Source organism: Ctenopharyngodon idella, chromosome 15 (genome assembly GCF_019924925.1).
Source record: "Ctenopharyngodon idella isolate HZGC_01 chromosome 15, HZGC01, whole genome shotgun sequence".
Classification (NCBI taxonomy): Eukaryota; Metazoa; Chordata; class Actinopteri; order Cypriniformes; family Xenocyprididae; genus Ctenopharyngodon; species Ctenopharyngodon idella.
Genome location: NC_067234.1, coordinates 15,108,341 through 15,133,200, shown reverse-complemented (window position 1 = coordinate 15,133,200; position 24,860 = coordinate 15,108,341). Strand labels below are relative to the sequence as shown.

General features: G+C 38.4%; 1 protein-coding gene across 7 annotated transcripts in view; it reads right to left on the bottom strand.

Moving 5' to 3' along the window:
* Positions 1-24,860, bottom strand: part of nbeab (neurobeachin b) — a 339,752-nt gene that overhangs the window by 150,201 nt on the left and 164,691 nt on the right. For all 7 annotated transcript variants that reach the window (XM_051862246.1, XM_051862248.1, XM_051862249.1 and 4 more), the window contains 4 exons: positions 23,199-23,326; positions 16,534-16,595; positions 4,321-4,385; positions 2,079-2,187 (listed from right to left, as the gene is read on the bottom strand). In XM_051862246.1, the coding sequence (XP_051718206.1) occupies positions 2,079-2,187; positions 4,321-4,385; positions 16,534-16,595; positions 23,199-23,326 (364 nt within the window). The remainder of the gene's footprint in view (positions 1-2,078; positions 2,188-4,320; positions 4,386-16,533; positions 16,596-23,198; positions 23,327-24,860) is intronic.

The following is a 24,860-nucleotide window of genomic DNA, read 5'->3' as shown; positions in this document are numbered from 1 at the left end:
TTAACAGCAAGTGCTGCTAAACCTTGATTTACATTTACAGCACCCACTGCATCACTGTCGGAAAAGTACAGACAGGATGATACTGATATTCTAAGTAGTTAATGTAACATTAACCTTCACATTTAATATACTGCATTTAAGTTATGAGGTACAAGAGGCTGCATTATATTGTGAATACAGTCACGGCTGAAGGTTAAAGCATGCTCCTAATGGACACCATTTTCTCTTTGGTACAACTTTTAAATAATTGTTGTTTGTGACTGAAACGATAATATCATAGATATACTGATCTTGACAGAGCTCCCATCTTAACCTTAAATGGGACCTATAATGCCCCTTTCACAAGATGTAATATAAGTCTCTGGTGTCCCCAGATTGTGTCTGTGAAGTTTCAGCTCAAAATACCCCACAGATCATTTATTATAGCTTGTCAAATCTGCCCCTATTTGGGTGTGAGCAAAAACATGCCGTTTTTGTGTGTGTCCCTTTAAATGCAAATGAGCTTCTGCTCCCGGCCCACTTTCCAAAAGAGGGCGGAGCTTTAACAGCTCACGCTTCGGTTGCTCAAGAACAACAAAGCTGGAGAATCTCACGCAGCTAAAATGAGGATTGTCAGTAACTGTGTTCAGCCTTACATTGTTCAAACCGGAGTCGACACTGATGGAGAGACTCAGGAAGAAGTTACAACTTTTAGAATGAAACTGGACGTTTCTGAATGGTTAGTGGATAAATTTACGTAGTTGTTGTGGAGTTGATTCAACTCATCGACTAGCATGTGCCGCCATGCTAATCTTTTGTGCAAATTCAGAGTTGAATTGACCCTCATTTGTGAAGCAGTCCGGCGTGAAATAATAATAAACACTTTATTGACTTTATTTGCCATATTTCCTTCATAAATGAAATTCAACCATGGTGTCCTGGGTGGCTCAGATGCAGGGAGTCTATGGAGACTCTTACGTTCATTGGTACATTCAATTAAAGAACTTTTTTTTTGGCGCAGACATTGTATATCTCAGATTGCTACAGCGAAGAAACCAAAATGGCAGACTGCTGCTGCTGCTCTCTCAGGGTGGTATCTATGCTAAAAGGGTAGATCATCACCAGTCATGGGCGGGGCTTAAGTAAGAGTAGGGAGAAATCTGGAACCGCTTGTTTGGAGAGACTGTTTATGATTTATGGGAATTACATAAAAAAAGGAGTGGGTGAATTTTTACAATTATATGCTGGTTGTTTACACATTGTGGATACACATATGTGTTCAAACACATTATAAAAGTGAATTTTGCATAATAGGTAAAGGGGCTGTATGCAGAATTTAGAAACTCTTGTTATTAGTGACACCGGTGGCCATTAAGTAAACAGCAGCCAGCGGCAGCCACATGTAACATACGAGAGACTGAACGTGATTCAAGGCCCCAATATACTCATGGCCAGGGCCATCGCTATAGGGGAGAAAAGGTGGTGATGATTCTCAGGGTCCCCAGCTTTTTCCCCCTCAATTTCAAACCCCTCTCCCCACCTCCGCAATGTGATTGACAATAAAAAAGTGATTAATATATTAAAATTCTTACATATCACCCCTTGAACAGACGGAAGTACCAATGTAAAGATTGTCTCTTGATCGAAATATATAATAGTTTAAAATGAGACATGAATTCAATCTCTAAAAATTGTTCCATACTTTTCAGAGGGTGCTTATGTATAATTAATTCAATTTCTCTCTACTGAGCTAATATATGTGGATTAATCCCCTTTAGAAGGCATGAGCAAAGGATTATGGGCCACCCCCACTGCTAGCTTTACTAGAGATTTCCTCTCTCGTGCTGTATCTGATTCTCAAAATCAGATTTCATTGTAGATTATTCAGGTTTCATATGGATTCAATGTGGGATTAGAGTTCTGTTCTGGGATTGATTATAATCTGGTTTGTGTTTTATCTGATCTAGCTACTTAATTCAGGCTGGTGGTTAATATACTACTCCGTAAAATATCTAAATCCTGTACTGACCCCTGGGATCTATAAAATGTGTATATATGCATGTGCTTTTGGTCTAACATGATTCTCAGACATTGTCTACCTCAAACTCTGCATGCTTGTGGACGTCCTCGGCTCGCTGTCTGTTGAGGATAAACTCTGCTTCATTGGCCACTCGAACGATATGATCCTTCATGGCATGACAAAGGAGTCTAGAATGAAGAAAAAACAGATTTCAACTGAGAATTAAAAAAATGGCATTCGGTCAGTCCACAAACACAAATTAAGTACACATCTGTACATCACATACAACCCGATTTTACACCCTTATAGAAAATGCAATTATTCATCTTTTATGGAATCTAGGTTACTTTGTGTTAATTGTCATTTTACACATCATTATGTCTGCTTTGTTTTAATTAACAAGAACCATGGTGTTTCTGTGGAACGTAATACTGAGCATAATTTCTTCTCCCCGTCCCATAGAGGGGCTTCAATTCGGTACATTATTCAAATGTGCATGCTTCTTTAAGTGTTGACAAGCCATAAATAACATTTGGAGTGCAGAGGAGAGGAAAAAATTGTAAACAACCTCATTCCCAGCATGATAACAGTTCAAAACCGAATCTAGGGCATGACTTTACTTATTCAGTACTGGAATAGAAGTTATGTGGTATAAAGAGTGCATTAAAAATCCACAGCAAAACATTTAGTATTTCTAGTGTTTCAAAAGGCAGAAACTGTCGTGGGCTCGGTGACTTATATGATGGTGCGGGTGAAACAGAACAGGGGCTCCAAATCAGTGCCACATACATCCCAAACTGTGACATGGTGTGGTTCATAAATCACAGATGCCCTACTAAAATCTTAATGTATCATAAATAAACTGGAATAGACTGTTGCATAAACACTGCAAGGCTGAAAGTTCCCGCATTTATTTCAGAACTAATTCCAGAAGCAAAGTTTTACACAGTACTTTAATACTTGTAATTCAGTTTGTTATTAGAACATAATCAGACGTTCCAAGAGGCCAAACACAACATTAGTCTCATTAAATTGTTCAAATAAACTATGCATTCCATATATACTGTAGAGTGTAAGGTTTCTGGAAAAAGAAAACACCTTCATTCTGTCCATAGAGATTTTTTTTTGTTTTTGTTTTATACAATCCTTTAAAGACAGACCTGACATCAGCTCTTAGGTTAAGTGATTTATGTTTTAAAAATAAATAAAATACATATGTATACAAAATTAAGTATATTTATATTTTAATCACTATATTGACCATAATCATAATTTATCATAAGTATTATATTTTGTATACATATTTTAACATATTTGTGATGGCAAAGCTGTATTTTCAGCATCATTACTCCAGTCAGTGTCACATGATCCTTCAGAAATCATTCTAATATGCCAATTTTTGCTCAAAAAACAACTTTTTTTTTTTTTTTTGTAACAATGTAAAAGCTTTTTGATCAATTTAGTGCATCCATGCTGAATAAAAGTATTCATTTAAAAAAAAAATCTTGCTAACCCCAAACTTTTCAATAATATTATTTAACTACAGAATTCTAAACCTAAAGCTAAACCTTGGCAAAAGACATTTAAATCACTTAATTTAATTCCTTATTTTTTTAAAGTAAATGAAAGTTGCTTCCAGGCCATTATTGTTGCACTCTACGTCCACTGAGGCAGGATTTGGAATGAGGGCCACTGACACAGACAGACAGAGAGACAGATAGACAGGTAGTGAGGGTGAATGACTGATGTGCCAGCACCCTGGACAGCGACTATCTCTGCTGACTCAGGCTTACTGTCCGAGTGTGTGTGTGTGTGTGTGTGTGTGTGTGCACAGATGGGTCAGCAGATGGGTGTGCAGGCTGAGCCACCCTGGATCAGCTCAACAACAACAACTCCAAGCCTAAACCCGACAAACACATGGACACACAGACACACATACACAATCTTTCAGTGAGATAGAAAAGTAGCATGCTGGATAAAAAAACAAAAAAAAAAAAACAGAGAAAGACTGAAAACAAGACTGTACACATTCTCGACAAGAAGTATGTCAGAGGATTTATACACCCACCCACTCTCAACATGCTTATCTCAGCGTATTTTACACTCTGTTCAACTACTAACCCCAAAAAAACACACAAACTCTGACCACACTACTGGGACGAGAGGCTTAGTGGCTAATCTGGTCCCATCCCTGTTATTAGTGATGCCATGGAAACCCGTCAGCCGAACAGACCAGCACCAGATAACCAGTTTGAAGTGGCATAAGCTACAGTCATCTGTGAGCTAGTAATGGTGTTTCAGAAGCAGACATGAGAGTTTACCTTCCCTCATTGATAAGCTCAATGAAAGCCAGGCCAGCGTTCTTCTGTATCGAGTTCTGCCACTCCTGAAAGAAACAACATTTGTCATTCGTATGTGGATTGTGTTCAGTTTTTAGCAGTATGCTTAAATACACCTTGTGCAGCGTGGGGAAAAGTCCAGTTACTAACCGTTGACTTACTTTTATTTAAGTGATTTCCTTTACACACACACACACACATATATATATATATATATATATATATATATATATATATATATATGTGTGTGTGTGTGTGTGTGTGTACATGTGTGTGTGTACATGTGTGTATGTATATATATATGTATAATAAAAAAAAATAAATCAATATAACAGATAAATATTACATTTTATATATTACCATATGCTGTTTTAGACACCGACTTTTGATCTTAAAATATTAACATCCATCATAAAAATATTAACCATTAGGCTTCTTTAATAGTATATTTTAATAGTATATTCTATAATAGTATTTTTAATAGATTTATTTAATAGTAAAATGCAATATTTATCTATTCTACAAAATATATATAAAAATCTGTTTAAATGTCTGATGTATTATCTTGTCCTTTTAACAGTTAAGGGGTTTTCCCGTGACTGACAGCGCTAGTCAAAGCATTTGTCAGTTGCGTCTTGTTCCGTGTTCACAACAATTCAGTCTTTTCAATATAAAAGTCTTCGCTACTCACTGACACTCTCATAAAGACAGTGTTTGCCGCCATCTAATGGCATAATAATGTAACTTCTGTTGCTGTTCATGGTCAGGGACAGTTTTTTTCTGGCGGAAGGAAGGCTTTTAGTGAAAGTGTACTTCATAAAAGTTGCATTGATACATATTTTTGGCTTTAATATTTGTATATATATATATATATATATATATATATATCAATTGTATTTAAAAAAAAAAATAATATTATAAATATATATATATATATATATTTGGTTGTTGCATCATTTAAGTGACTAGCATACTTGATGAATGAGGAAAATCAAGATAAATGTCACTTGTGAACAAAGTATTTCATGCAGAAAGTGTGAAAATATTATTTAATTTAGTGCTTGTATATACACAAATGTGCATGGTAACAGAAGGCTTAATTAACAATTACACCTAAATAAGTCCTGGTAAAAAAATGGATTGAAGAACATCTGTAAAACAATAAATAAAAATAAAACCAGTGGCAAAAAAATCTGTAGACAGAAATCTTTTCCTAAAGTCTCATGTTATGCCCAAATGAAACATCTAGTGATAGTGATCGCAGCAAATTGGATTGCTATGTATTTAAGAAAGCAAAGATCTATTTGAGGTCACATATCCGCTATTGAGAGCCAAAGCCATAAAAAGCCTGGAACTTGGCCCTGTGCGTGCGCAAGCATCTTTTCTTCCTCTGCGCACAGATTCGTAAACACAGGAGAGATGTAATTGCTGAATGAAACTGTATCCTCTTGCCCCTTAAACACAGCCATTTCCTCTCTGTGAGCACCCAGTGACAGATCACCGAAGACCTCCGTCTTGAGATCGGCCCTCTTGCCTTGCCTGGAGCGATTTGGAGGCCTTAGGGAACGTCTCACGCCCTCCCTCTCAACGTTTCCCGGGCTCTCCTTCCTCCGCTGTCTCTCACACACACACTACGGGTCTGGAGATGATTAAAAGGCGGTTGTGCTTCTCACTATGGGAAATTCTCCTCCGTTCTCTTGTTTGCTCTCAAAGGTACGAGTTTAGGGGGAAGAGCATGATCCGGGTTGGAGTTCAAAAGGAAAGAGGGCATTGCAAAAAGTGGGCCTCAAAAATATTCTCCTGTCCTGCGGTGAGGGGATCAGGGTGAGAGAAGAGCCACTGGGGACGGATATGAATGGTTCCCTCAGAACAAGGGCATTTTATACATACATTCTATGTGTCTTGATCTTTTTTTATTATTATTATTTAATTCTCTTATATTCCCCAATTTATGTTTTCTGTAAAGACCTTTGTAAACACTTTTAAAAAGTGCTGAATGAATAAAGCTTTATTTAGCCAGCGATGACGGGGAATGTTGGGGGCACAAAACCAAAGTCGCTTTAAACCACAATCTGGTGGTTTTAACCGGTAATATACAGCGGCCCAAAAATGTATTTAGGACTTTAGTCTTTACAGAATGTTTAACTGTAAAATATCAGAACTTACTGCACTTTCTGAGCCATTTTTGCTATTAATTTTACCCAACTGGTTTTTGGGAAAAAAATAAATAAATAAATAAATACTTATTCTGCATTTATTTGATTAAAAATATAGTAAAAACAATACTACTGTGAAATATTATTACAATTTAAAATAACTGTTTTATATTTTAATATATTTTGAAATGTAGTTTATTTCTGTAATGGCAAAGCTATTATTTTTATATATTATTATTATTGTTAGTGTTAAAACAGTGCTGCTTAATATTTTTGTGTAAACCATGATGCAGTGCCCTCCACTAATATTGGCACCCTTGGTAAATATGTGCAAAGGTGGCTTTGAAAATGAATCTGTATTGTTTATCCTTTTGATTTTTCATTAAAAAAATTAAAAAATAAAAAAAAATAAAAAAAAAAAATCACAAAATTCTAACCTTTCATTTAAGTAAAACAATTGAAAATGGGGGGAAAAGCTCATTATGAAATGTTTTTTTTTTTCTAGTTCACGTTGGCCACAATTATTGGCACCCAATTATTGCAACCTCCTTTTTGGGGACTGGGATGGTCATGGCAGAAGCTTCATTTTGTGCTCAGTGACACATTTTTTGTGTTGGTTTTGATGTTTGTTTTGGATCATTGTCCTGATGGAAGATCCAGCCACGGCCCATTATTGGATTTCTCGCAGAAGCGGTCAGGTTTTGATTTTTTTATCTGTTGGTATTTGATAGAATCCATGATACCATGTATCTGAACAAGATGTTCAGGACCTCCAGCAGAAAAATAGGCCCACAACATTAAAAATCCAGCAGTATATTTAACCGTGGGCATGGGGTACTTTTTATTCATGTGTGCACCAAACCCATCTGGTGGGTTTGCTGCCAAAAAGCTCTTTTTTTAGTTTCATCTGACCATAGAAGCCGGTCTCGTTTGAAGTTCCAGTCTTGTCTGACAAATGAAAATTCTGGAGATTGTTTCTGGATGAGAGCAAAGGATTTTTCTTGAAACCCTCCTGAACAACTTGTGGGGATGTAGGTGCTGTTTGATAATTTTTTTAGGCTTTCTGAGACTCAAGACTCAACTAATCTCTGCAATTCTCCAGCTGTGATCCTTGGAGAGTCTTTGTCCACTCAAACTTTCCTCCTCACCACGCATTAGGACGATTTAGACATACGTCCTCTTCTAGGCAGATTTGTAACATCTTTAGTTGATTGGAACTTCTTAATTATTGCCCTGATGGTGGAAATGGGGATTTTCAATGCTTTAGCTATTTTCTTACAGTCACTTTCTATTTTTTGAAGCTCAACATTCTTTTTCACTTCCAAAAACGCAAAATTACATTAATTCTGTCATGACAACTCTCTGGAGATTGGTATGGTGATAGAGATTTGCATGGTAATGGATATGGCAATGTTAATGTATTTGGTGTTGGCGGAATAGATCTGCTGCTGCTGCAGAGCAAGTACTGAGACTTGCTACTGCCAATACATTCACAGAAATTGCTGTGAGCATGTAAGACATGCTGCTTCTGCTGCACACCCCAGGTGGAGCTGGTGAAGGTGGAGGGTTTCTAAAAAACGTGCTGCAGACTGCTTACAGCAACATGACCAGTATTTGTTTGAATGTTGAGGGGCAGCTCATTGGCTACTGATGCAACAGCAACCAATAAGCTGTGCTATGTAGATAATGATGTGATCGCTACCAAATGAGTTAAAGACCTATCAGCCTGTGCCATCTAGAGTTTCATGGCAGAACAAGGTAAATATAAGGTTAGATCTATTACAGTTATTCACTGTAACTTTAAATTAATGGACAAAAAGACACTACGAATTTTTGTGTTCAACGGTAGAAACATAAGAGTGAGTAATTGATAATAGGACTTTTTGGGTGAACTATCCCTTTAAGAGTAAAATACTTTTTGGAGCTACTGAATGGGCTGCGCTCAGGATTAAAAACTGCATAGCACATATGCATGGTAATCTGAACAGATAATTAAAAAAAAAAAAAAACAAAAACAAATTCACACACACTTGTGAGTATCTTCACTACCCCTCATTGAGCCAGAAAGAGACAACACTGAGGCGCATCTGGTCTCCAAATGTTATAACTGACCCAATATGCCTCCCTCTTTCTATTTCTCTTTCACCATTCATTATCTACTCTGCAGTCAGGCGGTTTGTCACTTGGGATCGGGCTGCCTCAGCTCAGTGCTTCATCACTAGCCTCCGCTCAAGTAGAGAAGCACCCACGTGACAAAAATAAATAAGGAAATACAGGCAGATGTGGGGGTAACACTGGCCTGCCAAAAGAAAATGACATCAGCCGAGACACCGAGCCAAGTCCCGCTCTGCTGTCTCTTCTCAAGTAGTCTTTGCACTAGCACTGTAACACACTTCTTTTGAGCCATTTTTTTTTCTCTTTCTCTTCAAGCAAGAGAGTGAGGGTCCCCAGGGGGAGGTGAGTGTGATTGTGAGGGGATTTTGGGGGGCTCAGACGAGTATGCTGTCCATGTGAAGTGCATTAGCGATGACATGTACCTCCAGACTGCGGTAATGTGATCCCGCATGTAAAAGAGAAGATCACTTCCGGCCTGCCATCTCCAGTGAGGGACTTATACTGGAAAAAGCTGACACACAGGGTTTAAGAGCTGACAAAGAGTTTATCGCACATGGGATTTTAAACTGGTCAAGGGAGGGACCCCCAAGGGACCACAAGAGAGCCCTTGGAAAAGTTGAGAAAAAAAAAAAGTAAAATAAATATAAAGGTATCAACTTTTTAAAAAGTAATAATAAGTGTCCATTAAATTGAAAGTAATAATACTACTACTACTACTAATTATTATTATTATACATAGTAAATCACTAAATAAACTGCCACTTTTTCACAGTTATGTTCAGTTTGTTTTAGTTTTCATGGACTTTAAGTTTGTTTTCATTAGTCATGTGTTTCTTCGCCTTTGTTTCTTTGAGTTTGTCCGGTCACCTTTACGTTTACTGTGTGTTACTCTGCTCATATGGATTATTTGTATTAAACTCCATGTTGGAACTTTACTCATCTTCATCTTCATCCTCATCTGTCTGCACACGAGTAACAGACGACCGGACCTCCAAATATATATGTAAATGGAGAGCCATGATTTTCTTACTTTTACAGAGGAGTTTTGCCGTATTGCCATCAACTGCCCACTCGACAACAAGACCCTGAAGACCATGTTCTGGATCGGGGCGAGCTTTCACTACCCCACAGACCTCCCAGACACCACAGGACTTGACTGGATGGAGGCCGTCATTAGGTGTCTGGAGAGCATCCTCCCCTGATCCAGAGCACAGCCAGAACCAGAACTGGATTTACCACCTTCGACCGTGGAGAATTCATGTGATCCCCCCGCATACATTGAGGGACCCCCCTGCCGCGACGAGTGAGCCAGAGCCCGAGGATAGGAGGACAGTGCTTACCGTCGCCCCGGAAGAGGTGCCCCAAAGTGAGTCTGACCAGTGGTGTGAGCCTGTGACACCAGCGGCCAAGGGAACAGAAAACGAGGACTTGCTGATAGACTTCAGCAAGGACGTATTGACTCCCACCCGGTATCTGATTCATCATTGCTGTTTAAAGACAGCATTGAGAATGATATGGACTGTGTTATACTTACTTTGATCCTTGCAAGTTTCGTGTTACCACCATCACTGCAGAGCTCAGACAGTCCTCCAGCACTGCCACTGCTGGAAGTTTACAGCTCCTTGCCGTCTCTGGGGATCCCCTGCCTTGATGTCGAGCCTCAGGTCGTACAACCACCAGCAGCGCCTATGCGAGGGGATCCTGCAGCTCCACCTCTGGCCTCGGATAACTTCTCTCCATCTCGGCCCGTCGACCTGTCGTCTCCACCAAAGACCCCCGGCCTTGCGGCTACAAGGGGTTCCTTCGTCCTACCGGCTCCCCTTTGGTCAGTCGTCACTCCACTTCTGCCACGGACTTACGGGCTGTCCACTGCGCTCCATCCCTCCACCCCTACGGCTGCAGCGGGTTGCTCCTTCCCTACAGCTTCGCTTCAGTCCTCAGACGCTCGTCATCGCGGCATTGCCTGGGTCTCCAGCGCCATTGGATCCTGTGGCCTCGTCTTCGTTGGCCGTCCTCCAGATGTTGGCAGCCACGCCAACAATATCTTGTTCAACTCCACCGTAGTCAGTTCTGTGGAGCTCTGGGTCTGCACCTTCTGGCCACTCCTCCCGTCTTCGCGCCCATGGATGCTCCCACCAACTATTCATCCATGGAGTCTCTGCCAATCTACCTGCCTGTTTGTGCCAGCCCTTCGCACGCTCCTCTTCACCAGCACTTTGCCTACTCCTCAACCTCCTCCTAAACCCCCACCTTCCCTCCCTCATCTCCTGTTTGTTTCATAACGGAACAAGGTCGTGCTTTGCCAGAGGGGGGAGTTATGTTATGTTACACAGTTATGTTCAGTTTGTTTAAGTTTTCATGGACTTTTATTTTGTTTCGATTATTCATACGTGTTTCTTTGTCTTTGTTTCCCGCCACTTGTTAGTTTCTATGGTTACTGTGATTAGTTAGTTTGGTTCAGCTATGTTCATCTCATTATCTTTAGTATTTAAGTTCATGTGTGTTCCCTTTGAGTTTGTCTGGTCACCATTTACGTTTACTGTTTGTTGCTCTGCTTGTTTGGATTATTTGCATTAAACTTTGTGTTGGAAAGAAAGAAAAAATTAATTTTTTGTCTTTATACAGTAGATGAAAATATATGGCCTTGATATTTTAGGAAGGGGGTCCCTCTAAATAAGATCATAATTTCTGGGAGTCCGAGGCATCAAAAATGTATGATCTTTTTGTATATTTCTGCTTGTATTGTTTATGTACTTCCTTTATTCATGTAACGGGATAAAAATTCCCATTTTTGGAAACAAACCAATTGGTTCTCTTATTCCTCACGACTATGATTGGACTGTCTGACAAGTCACCTCGTTGCTTCACTTAAATCTTGAGTACATGCTTTTTTGAAGTCAAAAACGTAATTTTACTCAAACTCCAATCATCTTTTAACCTTCAAATTCCAGTCACAGCTGTCAAACACTCCTGTCAAAACTGCCTGCCAAAACGTACTCAGCTGAGAATGCAGTCATTAGCCAAAAATGTGCACCACAAAAAGCACGGGAGGAAAAAAATGTAGTTGTAGCACTTACGCTTGAGCTGTGCACCCCGGCCAGCCAGTTTTTTTTCCTCCCCAGCTTTGTAACTCACAAACTTTAATGGCTCTTGAGAATTTGCAGCATCTCAATCCAACCTGTCAAGAGACAGAGGGAGCGCTTTGCTTTTATCTGCTCAGCACTGCTCCCGACATCTGGAGGCCGTCCATCGGTAAATCTCTCCGGCTCCACGCTAGATCCTTTATGTATGTTTAAGCTGTTACACGAAACAGACCCAGCTGACCTCTGCGGCACCCGCTGCCACTTGACTGGATAGAGACACCGGCTGTCTGCGGGCTTAGATGAATAACACTGATTAGGAGGCATAAATAAAAAAGAGCAAGATGATTATCGCTAATTTATTCATAAAAGTGACAGTTCGCGAAACAGAGCGGTTCGTAAGGTCACGAGCGGGGAACGTCCCGCTGTCTGGGTGCATTAGTGCGGAGATGAAAAGGGGAAAGGCTCGAGGTTGTTGGACTCGCAGCAAGGACGTCTCCTACCGCAACGTGATTCGCAGTGGGATGTGGGCTGTGTTCAGATGTGCACCAAGCATTTATTAAAGCGATAGTTCACCCAAAAATGAAATCATTTACCCACCTTCATGTCTTCAGATGTTCAAACTGCTGTTTTCCATACAATGAAAGTGAATAGAGACCATAGCTGTCAAGCAGAATTTTCAGTGAATAATGACTTAAATTTCAGCCTGTTCCTCACACAAAGCTATTTTATGACCCATGACCTTAGAAGACATGAAATATACTGGACAAGTCTTAGTGACTACATTTATTGCACTTTTATTGTGTTTTTTTGGAATTTGACAGCACCTGGGCCTATCCACTGTCAGTGTATGGGAGAAAACACCATAAATATTCTTAAACCAAAAAAAAAAAGTTGAGATTGTGGGGTGACAGAAACTAAATCAGGCCCATGGATGGATGGATGGATTTGTTCATATATAATTATATAATATATAAAAAATAAAAGAATAAAAATAAATAAATGTGTGTTCATTTATAATTATATAATCTATAAAAAAAAAATAATAATAAAAAAATAGTTTTCATACATGTGTGCAATACCATTCAAAAAGTTTGGGGTCAGTAAAAAAAAATAAAAATAAAAATAAAAATTTAAAGACATTAATAGTTTTATTCATCAAGTGTGCATTAAAGTAATCAAAAGTGACAGTTAAGACATTTACATTATTACAAAAAAATAATAATATATTTCAAATAAATGCTGTTCTTTTGAACTTTTCATCAAAGAATCCTGGATGTTAATAATGTTTCTTGAGCAGCAAATCAGCATATTATAATGATTTCTGAAAGATCATGTGACACTGAAGTTTGGAGAAATTATGCTGAAAATACAGCTTTGCCATCACAGGAATAAATTAAAAATATATTAAAACAGAAAACAGTTACTTTAAATTTGGTGAGCATAAAAGAATTCTTTCAATAACATTAAAAAAAAAAAAAAATCAAACTGACCCAAAACTTTTGAACAGTACTCTACACACACACACATATATAAAATTTCAATAGTTCCATAGTGAATCCCTTTCACTGTCTTTTCCTCCCTCTCATTCTCTTTTACTTTCTCTCTCGCTCACCCACTCATCTAAAGAATCAAGTCTTTTGTTTATTAAGGCCCTTGGTTTGGGCAACATGTTCTAAATCAGATCCTACGGTGAAAAAGTTATGAAGGCTTTGGCTCCAAAGAGACTTTCCTACGTCTGAAAGCCATTTTGGGCCCAGGCTCTAGTTTCACCCCATCTTTGGGCAATCGATATATCAGGCTGTTTCTACCCTGGGAGCTTCTAATGGCAAGAACTCTTGGAGCTCTGGTAACATTATATGTCTAACAGGGGCGGAGGAAGAGAAAACCAGGAGCTTGAGTCTCAATGTGATGCTTCACTCGGCAATAAATCCAAGTGGCAACAAAGTAAGTAGACGGCATAAAAGAGATATGAGCAAAAAAAAAAAAAAGATTCTAAATGTTCAATGCAACGAGGGAATGGTCGGCTGAAATCTTCAAAAGGAGAAGAGCAGAACAGCAGGATGTATCCTCAGCGCCACAGTGTCTGGAGGACTCCACCTTTTTCAGGGCAAACTAAGAGCAGATCGACTCTCGAGTCATAGAGAGGAATTCATAGAGTCAGAGGTGCCATTCAACGACTAAAAGCTCCCGCCCCGCCGAGCTCTCCGACCGGCTAGATTCTGAGGACGAGATGCTGAGGTAATGGCTTCCTTATGGACTCCCGGCGCAAGAGTGATGGGCTGACAGAAGGTATGTTAAATATCTCCCGCTCCGGCTACAACATCGGGACCCTGACCCCTTTGAAAGGGAAGGCTTAACAAGGGACTCCGAAGGTCAGAGAGCTGTAATATGTCATTGGGATTTAAAGGGAAGATGATTGTGGTGTGTTTACATGAGCTGGGGTTACACTATTTTCAGCCCAAGAAGGAAAAATGTGGGAAAAGGTAGGAATAACAATAATCCTATAAAGCTTGCTGTATCATATTTGATACACACATTTCAAAGGCCTCTAAATTATCAACATGATTAAAACTTTGCTGAAAACCTGGAATTGTTTCACAATTAGTGAAAGTTTTTCTAGTAGAATTTTAAAAAATCCACCTACAGATCATGGTACATGTGTGTTTCTGCTGTGAAATCTTTAATGATTTTTGTACATATATCACTACACAATACAGTAATGATTGAGATATGTTTGCCACCCACCCCCACATCCACATCATAAAACTAAGCATTTAAATATCATCTTACTAAGACATATTATTGGGAGATATAGAGTGACAACTGATATTTATATGCATTTAGTAGTCTGCTATAATGTTTTAAAGATCTCATTGATTTACATCACAAGCTATCAGAATTTCAACTTCTGTTTCGGCCATTTAAATATAAGCAACTGCACCATACAGTATGTGTGCTCAATTTGAGGCCTCTGAATAAAAATGAGGTAAAACATATTCTAGTACTTTTCCTATTATTAAAGGTGGACTCAGTAGAATTTCAAAAACACTGTTTGGAAGTTAGTCGGGCCGACATCGACAACAAACGTCTAACCAATCAGCATTAGGGGGCGTATGATGATCGAGGAGACAGAACGAGCAAGAGGGAGATTTGAAAATAAGAAAAAAAAAAAAACAATTGCAGAAAAAGAGATGGGACACAATGCAAAACAGCTCAAAAGAATATCACTGGAATGAAGGTTTACGACTGGTCAAGCGCTTTAAGACCTACATTTATATTAGAAAAGCTTTCCAGCGCTGGATAGAGCTAAGCGGGAAGGTCTGAAAACAGATGTGGAGGCTGCTTTGATTCCACTTCACATGTGAGTAACACTGGGTTTGAGTGTCAATGATTGTCTGGAGCTGCTGTGCTGTTGGCGATTAACAACGAACATTTTGTATTTACTCTTGTGTACTGTACATTTATTTTTTGTGCTTCCTTGTTGTTCATTCATCAACTGCGCTTTATTTTTCATGAAGCATTTTGTTGTGTGTCAGCTGTGATAAACAGGCATCCACTCTCACATTGTGTGTGTAACAAAGGCCAGATAGTGAGAGTTGAGCAGGTAAACCACTGCGCACTGACGACTGCTAGAGAATGCGGTGTTTAGAGTCATTGTTAGTGCTCTCGCCTCGCCTGCCAGCAGCGATCGGGCCGGGGTTCAAGACCGACTTGGAGCAGGTCGGTTAGGATTGGAGTGTGAGTTTTGGAGGCGGAGCAACAAAGAGAGGGGTGGGTTTGTTTGGGTTGATTTCAAATATCAACAATGTCCAACAGCGTTGTTCAAAATGGTTTCGGACACCACTACAAATGGATGTCCCCTCAAATAGTGCCCTATTTAACGGTATGGTCACCGTGATTTTGCCAAATAAGACATGTTCCTGGATCAACATCTTTGTTGATCCAGGAACAACATTCCAATCAACCAATCAGATTTGAGGGACAAGTTTACCGTTTATGTCAAGTTTAGGCTTGCAACCAGGGTTAGGTGCTTCTACATCAATGGTATTCACCTATCTTTCCCCTCTGATTTTAGGGATAACTTTAGGGTAGGAATAGGTTTAGGGGTAGGAATAGGGTTAAGACTAAATTTTCAGACTGGAATGTTTTTCCAGGATCAACAAAATATGTTGATCCAGGAACATGTCTTACTTGGCAAAATCACGGTGACCTTAAGGGTATAGGGCACGATTTCGGATACAGCCCTCACTGTAAAAAATTTCCCTGTAATCTACTGACAGCTGTGGTTGCCAGCATGATACCGTAAAAATACGGTGCACTACTGTTTTTGAAATTAACAGCTAAATACCATTTTTTTCAGCTACAGTATACAACTGTAATTATATAGCTGCTAAATTACAGTTGTATACTGTAGCTGAAAAAGTGGGTGGAGGCGGGGCTAATTTGCATATTCATGAAACAACGTCTATTAAATGAAGCAAGGGTGTAGGGTTACACACAAGCAATTTTAAGTCATGAAGGAATTATTTTCACAGGAAAAACAAACAAACAAACAAAAAAGTTTACATATGTCATGTTGATTATCAAAGATAAGTTTTAAGGGATAGAATTATTGACTACAGGGGGATGTTAATTTCACATGCCAGTTTGATACACTTCACTTGAGGTTGACTTTGAGAAATGAACGTGTTAATGGACAAAGTCATGTTTGTGTATTGCTTTCTGTCATCCAGACAAATATTTAAGAAGCTCACTGTGACCATTAACAATAGTCAATGTGTCATGTAGCTGGAAAACAAAATTGGAAGGATAAAGAAAAGAGAAAAAGAGAGACAACTCACCTGAGAGCATAATAACATGACTAGTTCCACCACAGAGGTGCTTGATTTCATGCACACCAGACCTGGAGGAGAACAGAAAGGAAAAACACAGAAATAAATAATTATTCACCATATTCATAAACACACAAAACCAAAACATCTGCATGAGTTAGTCAAGGACATGCCATCCACATGGCCTCAGAAAGTACAGTGCATGGTCCGAAAATGCAACCATTTAATGTCACGCAAACAGCCAGGCCATTTCTGATGAGTTATGTTTTGAGACTGAATGTCTCTTGTCGTCTGTGCGTTATGAATCAGATGGCTAACAGCTCGTGGGGTCACTAACAGAGTCTCTTGAGAGGTCAGAGGTCATTTGCTGCATGCCATGTGAGATCAAAAGCCAAGGCCATGGACTCACTTACAAATTTTTCAAACCTTGTTAGCAGAAGAACACTAATTCTATCTACAGATATGATACATACAGATATGTATTCTAAAAATGTGTGTGCAGAAATTAGAATATAGTAGTTAAAAGTATTTATACATTTTTTCCCCTTATATAGGCACCATTCTCTTAGAATCAGATGTTGATTGAGTAAAATATGCAGTTTTAAATGAAAAGCATGCTGTTCAATGAATATAAAGGACAGTTGGTTAACCTCACTGATAAACAAGGTAATTGTAAATGACATATGCAATTATTGCCAGACATACAAAACAAAATTTTCTCTCTCAAACACATATGTACACCTGCATTAACATACAAACACAGCACATAGCTGATGCCCTTGTTTGCATGAGTCAGTAAGTCAGTGAGACAGGACTCTAATGAGAGTAAGATGATCGAGAGAGAAAGAGAAAGAGAGAGAGAGAGAGAGAGAGAGAGAGAGAGAGAGATTGTGGTTTAATGAGACTCAGTGCACGAGGTAGAAGAGTCTATCAGAGTTGGGTAGTAACTGATTACTTAATCACTAATCAGATTCCAAAAATTAAGTACATGTAATTAGATTATATTACACTTTAAAATACTGGTAATCAGATTACAGTTTTTTTTATTTTTTTTATTCATTGCATGATTACATGTTATTCTCAGATTCTCAGGTTCAGATTACTTAATATTTTTGTCGGTCACAAAAGTGACTGTATCAGATCATACGATTTTGACTCCTAAAATGTTGTCGTGTTGTGGACAAGAAACATGCCATACTACATGTTGCTACCCGACCATTCATCGCATGCCGTCTTTAGCCACGTGCATGCTGTCATCGAAGGTGGGACTATGAACTGACGGAATGTGCCATGAGTATAAACAAACAATGGCTAGCAGCATGTTTTGCTCTGTCTTGTCGTGAGAAAGAAAAACATAAATGAAAAAAATTAAACATGCTAGTCTTTCTGTCATGACGTCGTAAAGCATCGCAAACGCGGCATCGGCTGTCGTCCACTATGACACACTACACGAACTGAAACGATCGAATCTTGCGTCCCGATGCCCATTGTCATTTACGAATCCCCATGACACCCTACATCAAGCAGAATGTAAAAAAAAATCGGGCTAAAATCGTGTAGTCTGAACCGGGCATCAATGTAATATTTAATGCACTTCATATTGTTGATAAAAAAATGGAATATGTTTTCTTTTTCTTTGTATTTTTATATCAATATGGTACAAGATTATCCTATTCAAATCTATGTGATAAATGAGTTTGGTCGAAAGTAATCTAAAAGTAATCAAAAATACAACCCGAATTCCGGAAATGTTGGGCCGTTTTTTAAATTTGAATAAAATGAAAACTAAAAGACTTTCAAATCACATGAGCCAATATTTTATTCACAATAGAACATAGACAACATAATAAGCGGAGAAATTTTACACTGTTTTTCCACTAAATGAGCTCATTTCAAATTTGATGCCTGCTACAGGTCTCAAAAAAGTTGGGACGAGGGCAACAAATGACTGAAAAAGCAAGAAATTTTGAAAAGATTCAGCTGGGAGAACATCTAGCAACTAATTAAGTTAACTGATATCAGGTCTGTAACATGATTAGCTATAAAAGGGATGTCTTAGAGAGGCAGAGTCTCTCAGAAGTAAAGATGGGCAGAGCTGTGAGATTGTGGAATACTTTAAAAACAATGTTCCTCAACATCAAATTGCAAAGGCTTTGCAAATCTCATCATCTACAGTGCATAACATCATCATAAGATTCAGAGAAACTGGAGAAATCTCTGTGCGTAAGGGACAAGGCCGAAGACCTTTATTGGATGCCTGTGGTCTTCGGGCCCTCAGACGACACTGCATCACTCATCGGCATGATTGTGTCAATGACATTACTAAATGGGCCCAGGAATACTTCCGGAAACCACTGTCGGTAAACACAATCCGCCGTGCCATCTGCAGATGCCAACTAAAGCTCTATCATACAAAAAGGAAGCCATATGTGAACATGGTCCAGAAGCGCCATCGTGTCCTGTGGGGCAAGGCTCATTTAAAATGGACTGTTTCAAAGTGGAAAAGTGTTCTATGGTCAGACGAGTCCAAATTTGACATTCTTGTTGGAAATCATGGACGCCGTGTCCTCCGGGCTAAAGAGGAGGGAGATCTTTCAGTGTGATATCAGCTTTCAGTTCAAAAGCCAGCATCTCTGATGGTATGGGGGTGCGTAAGTGCATACGGTATGGGCAGCTTTCATGTTTTGGAAGGCACTATGAATGCTGAAGGTATATAAAGGTTTAGAGCAACATATGCTCCCCTCCAGACGACATCTATTTCAGGGAAGACCTTGTGTATTTCAGCAGGACAATGCAAAACCACATACTGCAGCTATTACAACAGCATGGCTTCGTCCTAGAAGAATCCGGGTGCTAAATTGGCCTGCCTGCAGTCCAGATCTTTCACCTATAGAGGAAAATACATCAAAGACGACCACAAACTCTTCAGCAGCTGAAAACCTATATCAGGCAAGAATGAGACAAAATTTCAACACCAAAACTCCAGAAACTCATAACCTCGATGCCCAGACGTCTTCAAACTGTTTTGAAAAGAAGAGATGTTATACCATGGTAAACATGTCCCCGTCCCAACTATTTTGAGACCTGTAGCAGGCAACAATTTTGAAATGAGCTCATTTTGTGCATAAAATTGTAAAATTTCTCAGTTTAAACATTTATGTTATCTATGTTCTATTGTGAATAAAATATTGGCTCATGTGATTTGAAAGTCTTTATTCAAATTTAAAAAACATCCCAACATTTCCAGAATTCGGGTTGTAGTTAGATTACATTACCTTAAATGTGTAATGTAATGGATTATGTTACTAATTATTTGTCATGTAATTTGCAATCAGTAACTGATTACAATTTGTAATAATCTACCCAGCTCTGACTATTTACTATTACTAATGCTCATATTTAGGGTTAGACATCGGAACAAACCCCTAACCCTAAGCATTTGACTTTGGCATACATGTAACTAGTCCTGTAATTACATACATGTAATTATAGCTTCAGTTGTGTGTGGCTTTTGAGAAGATGTATGCTGTTACTTTTCTAACATCAGGCTTATGTTTTTCGTGTGGTGGACAATAAGATATGACATAACTCTAGAATCATTTCAGAGAATTTTGCAGAGAAGTTTTTTTTTTGTTTTTTTTTTAATCAAAAATGTAAATCCCAATAATTAAATTTGTATACACACAATCTGTGGAAAACGGTCCTGTGAATTGTGATTTAAACTCACTTCTGTCTGAGAGCACCACTTGTCTCGTTACCCTCTTAAACATCCTTTACCCATGAATGATCGGTCCTAAACCATTCAGTCCATGAAGTTATGACCGTAATATTTCAGAGGCCAACAGTTCAAGTCCCAACAAACTCTCTGTCTCATTTATGAGGGTGAGATGTGGTCGTGCACACAGCAATTCCCTTTTAGCCTGACTGTCGACCCCACTCTTGTGGCACCCCACCAGGGTCCCTCTCTTAAGTCAGGTGGCAGGCCTGACCTCTGGCTCACGCTGCTGGACAAACTAAATGCATTCTATTTAAACAGCAAGTCGCCCTGCTTTCCAGTTAAGCCTCACTGGCGTGAATGTGACATTGTCAGAGGGCCGTAGCAGCGCAGACTTGGGCGGCTAGTTCTCACAAGAAGCATAGTGTTTCGCTCAGGGGCCACGCACTCAAACTCCAAGTGTCGGGAAGCTGTCCGAGGGCGAACAGGGCATAATTGCCCCCAGTGAACGAGTGTCTAGAGGGGGGCCGGGCAGGGGCTTGACCCCTAATGCCGGGCCGAGTGATGGATGAAGGGTAATTATGGGTAAATAGGGTGCCTTTGCACTGAGCGAACAGTATTTCAGCTGTGAAAGGTTGAGGAAGAGAGGAAGGGAAGGAGGTGGGAAAACAGACATCACTTCTTCTGGTCATGGAATGGTGTTAACATACTGGACAAATGAATGAGGGGGTAAAGAGTCATCTATGAGGAAGTCGCTGTTATGTGTTCGGGATTAGGGTTTATTTAGGGAGGATTGCAATGCAATGCAATGCACAAACACAGTCAATGGCATTTCTCACCCTCATGTCATTTCAATCCTGCAGAACACAAAATAAAATTCTTGGGATTTAAACATCATTGGACCCCATTGAGTTTTACTGTTTTCCATGCAGCAAAAAATAAATTCTTTCTGGCCATTATAACATATTTTTAAATATATGCTAAATATAGTTTGTAAATAGCATGGGTTAAGGAAATATAATTTCAATTAATTTTAAAAATATATTTCATTTAAACTTTCAGATACCAAAATATATAACAAAATGTACTTGAATGAGAAAAAAAATATATTTCTACTCTCTCTCTCTCTCTCTCTATATATATATAGTATTGTAAATATATTTTAAATATATTTAGAGTGAAAATATATTTTAAAAATGTCCAAAAAATATAGCAAATAATATATCTTCTTTTGTGTTCCACAGTCAAATAGGTTTGAAACAACAACATGAGCGTAGTAAATGATGGGCGACATGAGTAAATGATGACAGAATTTTCATTTTGGGGTGAACTATACCTTTAAATTTGTTTAGCCTCTGGCAACCACCCACAACACCCTTGCAACCGCACAGCAACGGGCTAAAAACCACCCAGTGAACTTTTGCAACCTCACAGCAATGCCCCAGTAATCACTTAGAATTTGTTTAGGAAAATTAAGTCTTAGAAAACCAAGGGGTCAAGGTTTGGGCAGGTTAGCAAGGTCTAGTTTGCCCCTGCTGGTAGAGTCTGTAACTACACCATCTCAGAGAAAAATGACAATTGACAAGAATTCACTATGAAGTTCATGAAATCGACACCTTATCCCTGCTTTCAGCAGGCAACCATAACTGTGAAGCTTCCTAATGTGGACAGGATTAAGTACAACTACAAAGTTAAAGACAGAAAACTGCCTGTTATAATTCATAAAAATCAGCGTTTGAGTCCAGGGCAGAATGCGTGTCTGAGTATTTCTTTCATGAAATGGCTGCCTGAGCTGTAGACACACATATTTCCAGCATGCTGTAATGTGGAGCAACATTAGTCTGAACAAACTGGCTTTGAGCGGTAAGAGGGATGTACACTATGATTTGGCACTGAGGCTGAAAGGTAAAAAAGCCTCAAAACAGAGCCTGGAGTGTGGGTTCCTGTTCAGGGAGAGGTTGCCTTGCCATGTGAGGCATGTGAGACAGTGTGTGCGAGTATGTGTGTGGCAGCCAGCTAGAGAAGGGAAGTAGTTCTATGAAGGAAAGTAGCTCTACGCACTTCAGAGCTCAGGAACAAAGAACGAACACGCGCGTCCAAATACACCTTTAAATAAATATATAAATTATATACCGTATACACAATTGTTCAAAAGTTTGGAGTCTCCTATGCTCACCAAGGCTTGCATTTGATATAAAATGCAGTAAAACAATTATATTATGGAATATCACTACAATTTAAAATAGCTGTTTTCTATTTTAATATATTTTAATGTGCATTTTTTTCCTGTGGGGCAAAACTGAATTTTCACCAGCCATTCCAGTCTTCAGTGTCATATAATGGTTGAGAAATAATTCTAATATGCTGATTTGGTGTTTTAAAAAAAATAAATAAAAAAAAATCTTAATATTATCAGTTTAAAACAGTTGTGCTGCTTAATATATTTGTCAAAAACATGAAATAGAAATATTTTGTAACATTATAAATGTCTTTTTTGACCAATTTCATGCATCCTTGCTTAATAAAAGTATTAATTTCTTTATTTTCTCCCCCCCCAAAAAATAAATACAAATTCTTATTGATCTTGAACTTTTGAACGGTAGTGTATGATGTTATAAAACTTTCTATTTCAGATAAATGCTGTTCTTTTGAACTTTCTATTCATCAAAGAATCCTGGAAAAAAATGAACTGTTTTCAACATTGATAATACTAAAATGTTTTTTGAGCAGCAAATCAGCATATTAGAATGATTTCTGAAGGATCATGTGACACTGAAGACTGGAGAAATGATGCTGAAATATCAGCTTTGCCAACACAGGAATAAAAGGTTTGTAACACTTTGCATTATAAAACAAACAGGTGCTATTCAGTGCATGGTTACCCGCATGATCATGAATACATAGGGAGGTGCAAAAGAAAAATAGACAGAGAGAAAGAGAAGGAACACAGCACCAGTACCTTCAATGAGCAACTCTTGACCGTGACTGCCCAGCAGAGTACGAGACAGGAAAGGTGCAAAGTCCACAAAGATCTCCCTCAGCAATGGGGCCACCTTCTCCAGAGCTCGCTCCAGTTTAGTGGTGATACTGTGTGGACAGAGATGGGCAGGTAAATGAGAAGCTAAAAAAGAACAAAGATTTTTAAAGACAAAATATGTATTGTGAATAATACTAATACAGCCACTACAGACCAAACCAAATTCACACACTACTAATAACCAGCAGTAGATAACTTTAGAGTCAACATCTCGGGCTCTGACAACAAAGAAATGTAGCAAGCCAGCTTGAAAACTAAATGTACCCTACAGAAATCCAACCCCACTATAATACAAGCATCCTGCAAGGCACACTGGAAGCTATTCTTGCCTCTGACCAGCACCAGTACTGCCTGGAGTGCTGACAGTCAGCTAAACGAACCGAGCTGGAGAAACCTCACAGAAAAATCCAAAACAGAGACAAAAGACCAAAACACAAAGGGCAGACATATGGGAAAAGTGACTACTGTGAAATAGTTATTTTTTTGACCATCATTTTTCAAAAGGCACCAACACCAAATGAAAGCTAAATTGTTAGTATTCATTAGGGGTGTAACAGTCGGCATACACTTGCACCGCAGTTCATCTCAAATCTGACGACGTGAACACATTTATAAAATGGTTTGTTGAAAATATCAACACATAAAACATTAAACATAAAACAATATGCATTCTGGCTTCCCCTAAACTTTGTTCAATAGAAATGTCGGATGCTTTAATATGAACAGTCATTTATTAAGTGAACATAAACAGTCGAGAAAGACAACACATGTGTATCAGTATCAGTGTACTGGATCCGTGCATTTTGTCTTGAAGTGACAGCAGCCTAATATTCCTGCTGCTGCTTTAGTTATTAACAAAAGACAAGGAAATTATTCACTGCTCTTGACTGAATAGTCAATTATTTGTGTTGTTGCTGGTGCTGTTTGATTATTTGTTCTTATTTTCTTTATTTTATTTGACCATATTCTATTTTTCTCTGTACATACCGAACCGTACTGAAACCGTGACCCTAAAACCGTTATAAAAACCGAACTGTGAGTAATTTGAACCATTACACCCCTAGTATTCCTACTTTTTTGATTGGAATTGTGACAAAGAACAGTCCTTGGTATTGTTTTTGGTATCATTTATAATTTTTATTAGTTATTAAATAAAGTTAAATCAAGATCAGACCACAATTTATGAGTAATCAATGCAGAAATCCATGTATATATATATATATATATATATATATATATATATATATATATATTCAAAGAGCTCCCAAACATATTCTTGCCACTATATGTAAAATTTATATTTGTCCACTAAACTAATTTTAAGAATTTAAGCACCAAAATCAAATCCATTTTAAATCAAAAGGTTATTCAGATAAGAAACCTAACATTTTTTTTGTCTAAAGGTTTGTAACAGTATGCACTTTTAATTGTACCAATAACAAAACTTGTTAGTGTATATATATATATATATATATATATATATATACACACACACACACACAGTTAAACCTAAATTTATTCAGACACCTTGAACATTTCATTTATTAATAAAGTTTATTCACTATAGTTAAAAAAAAAATGGTA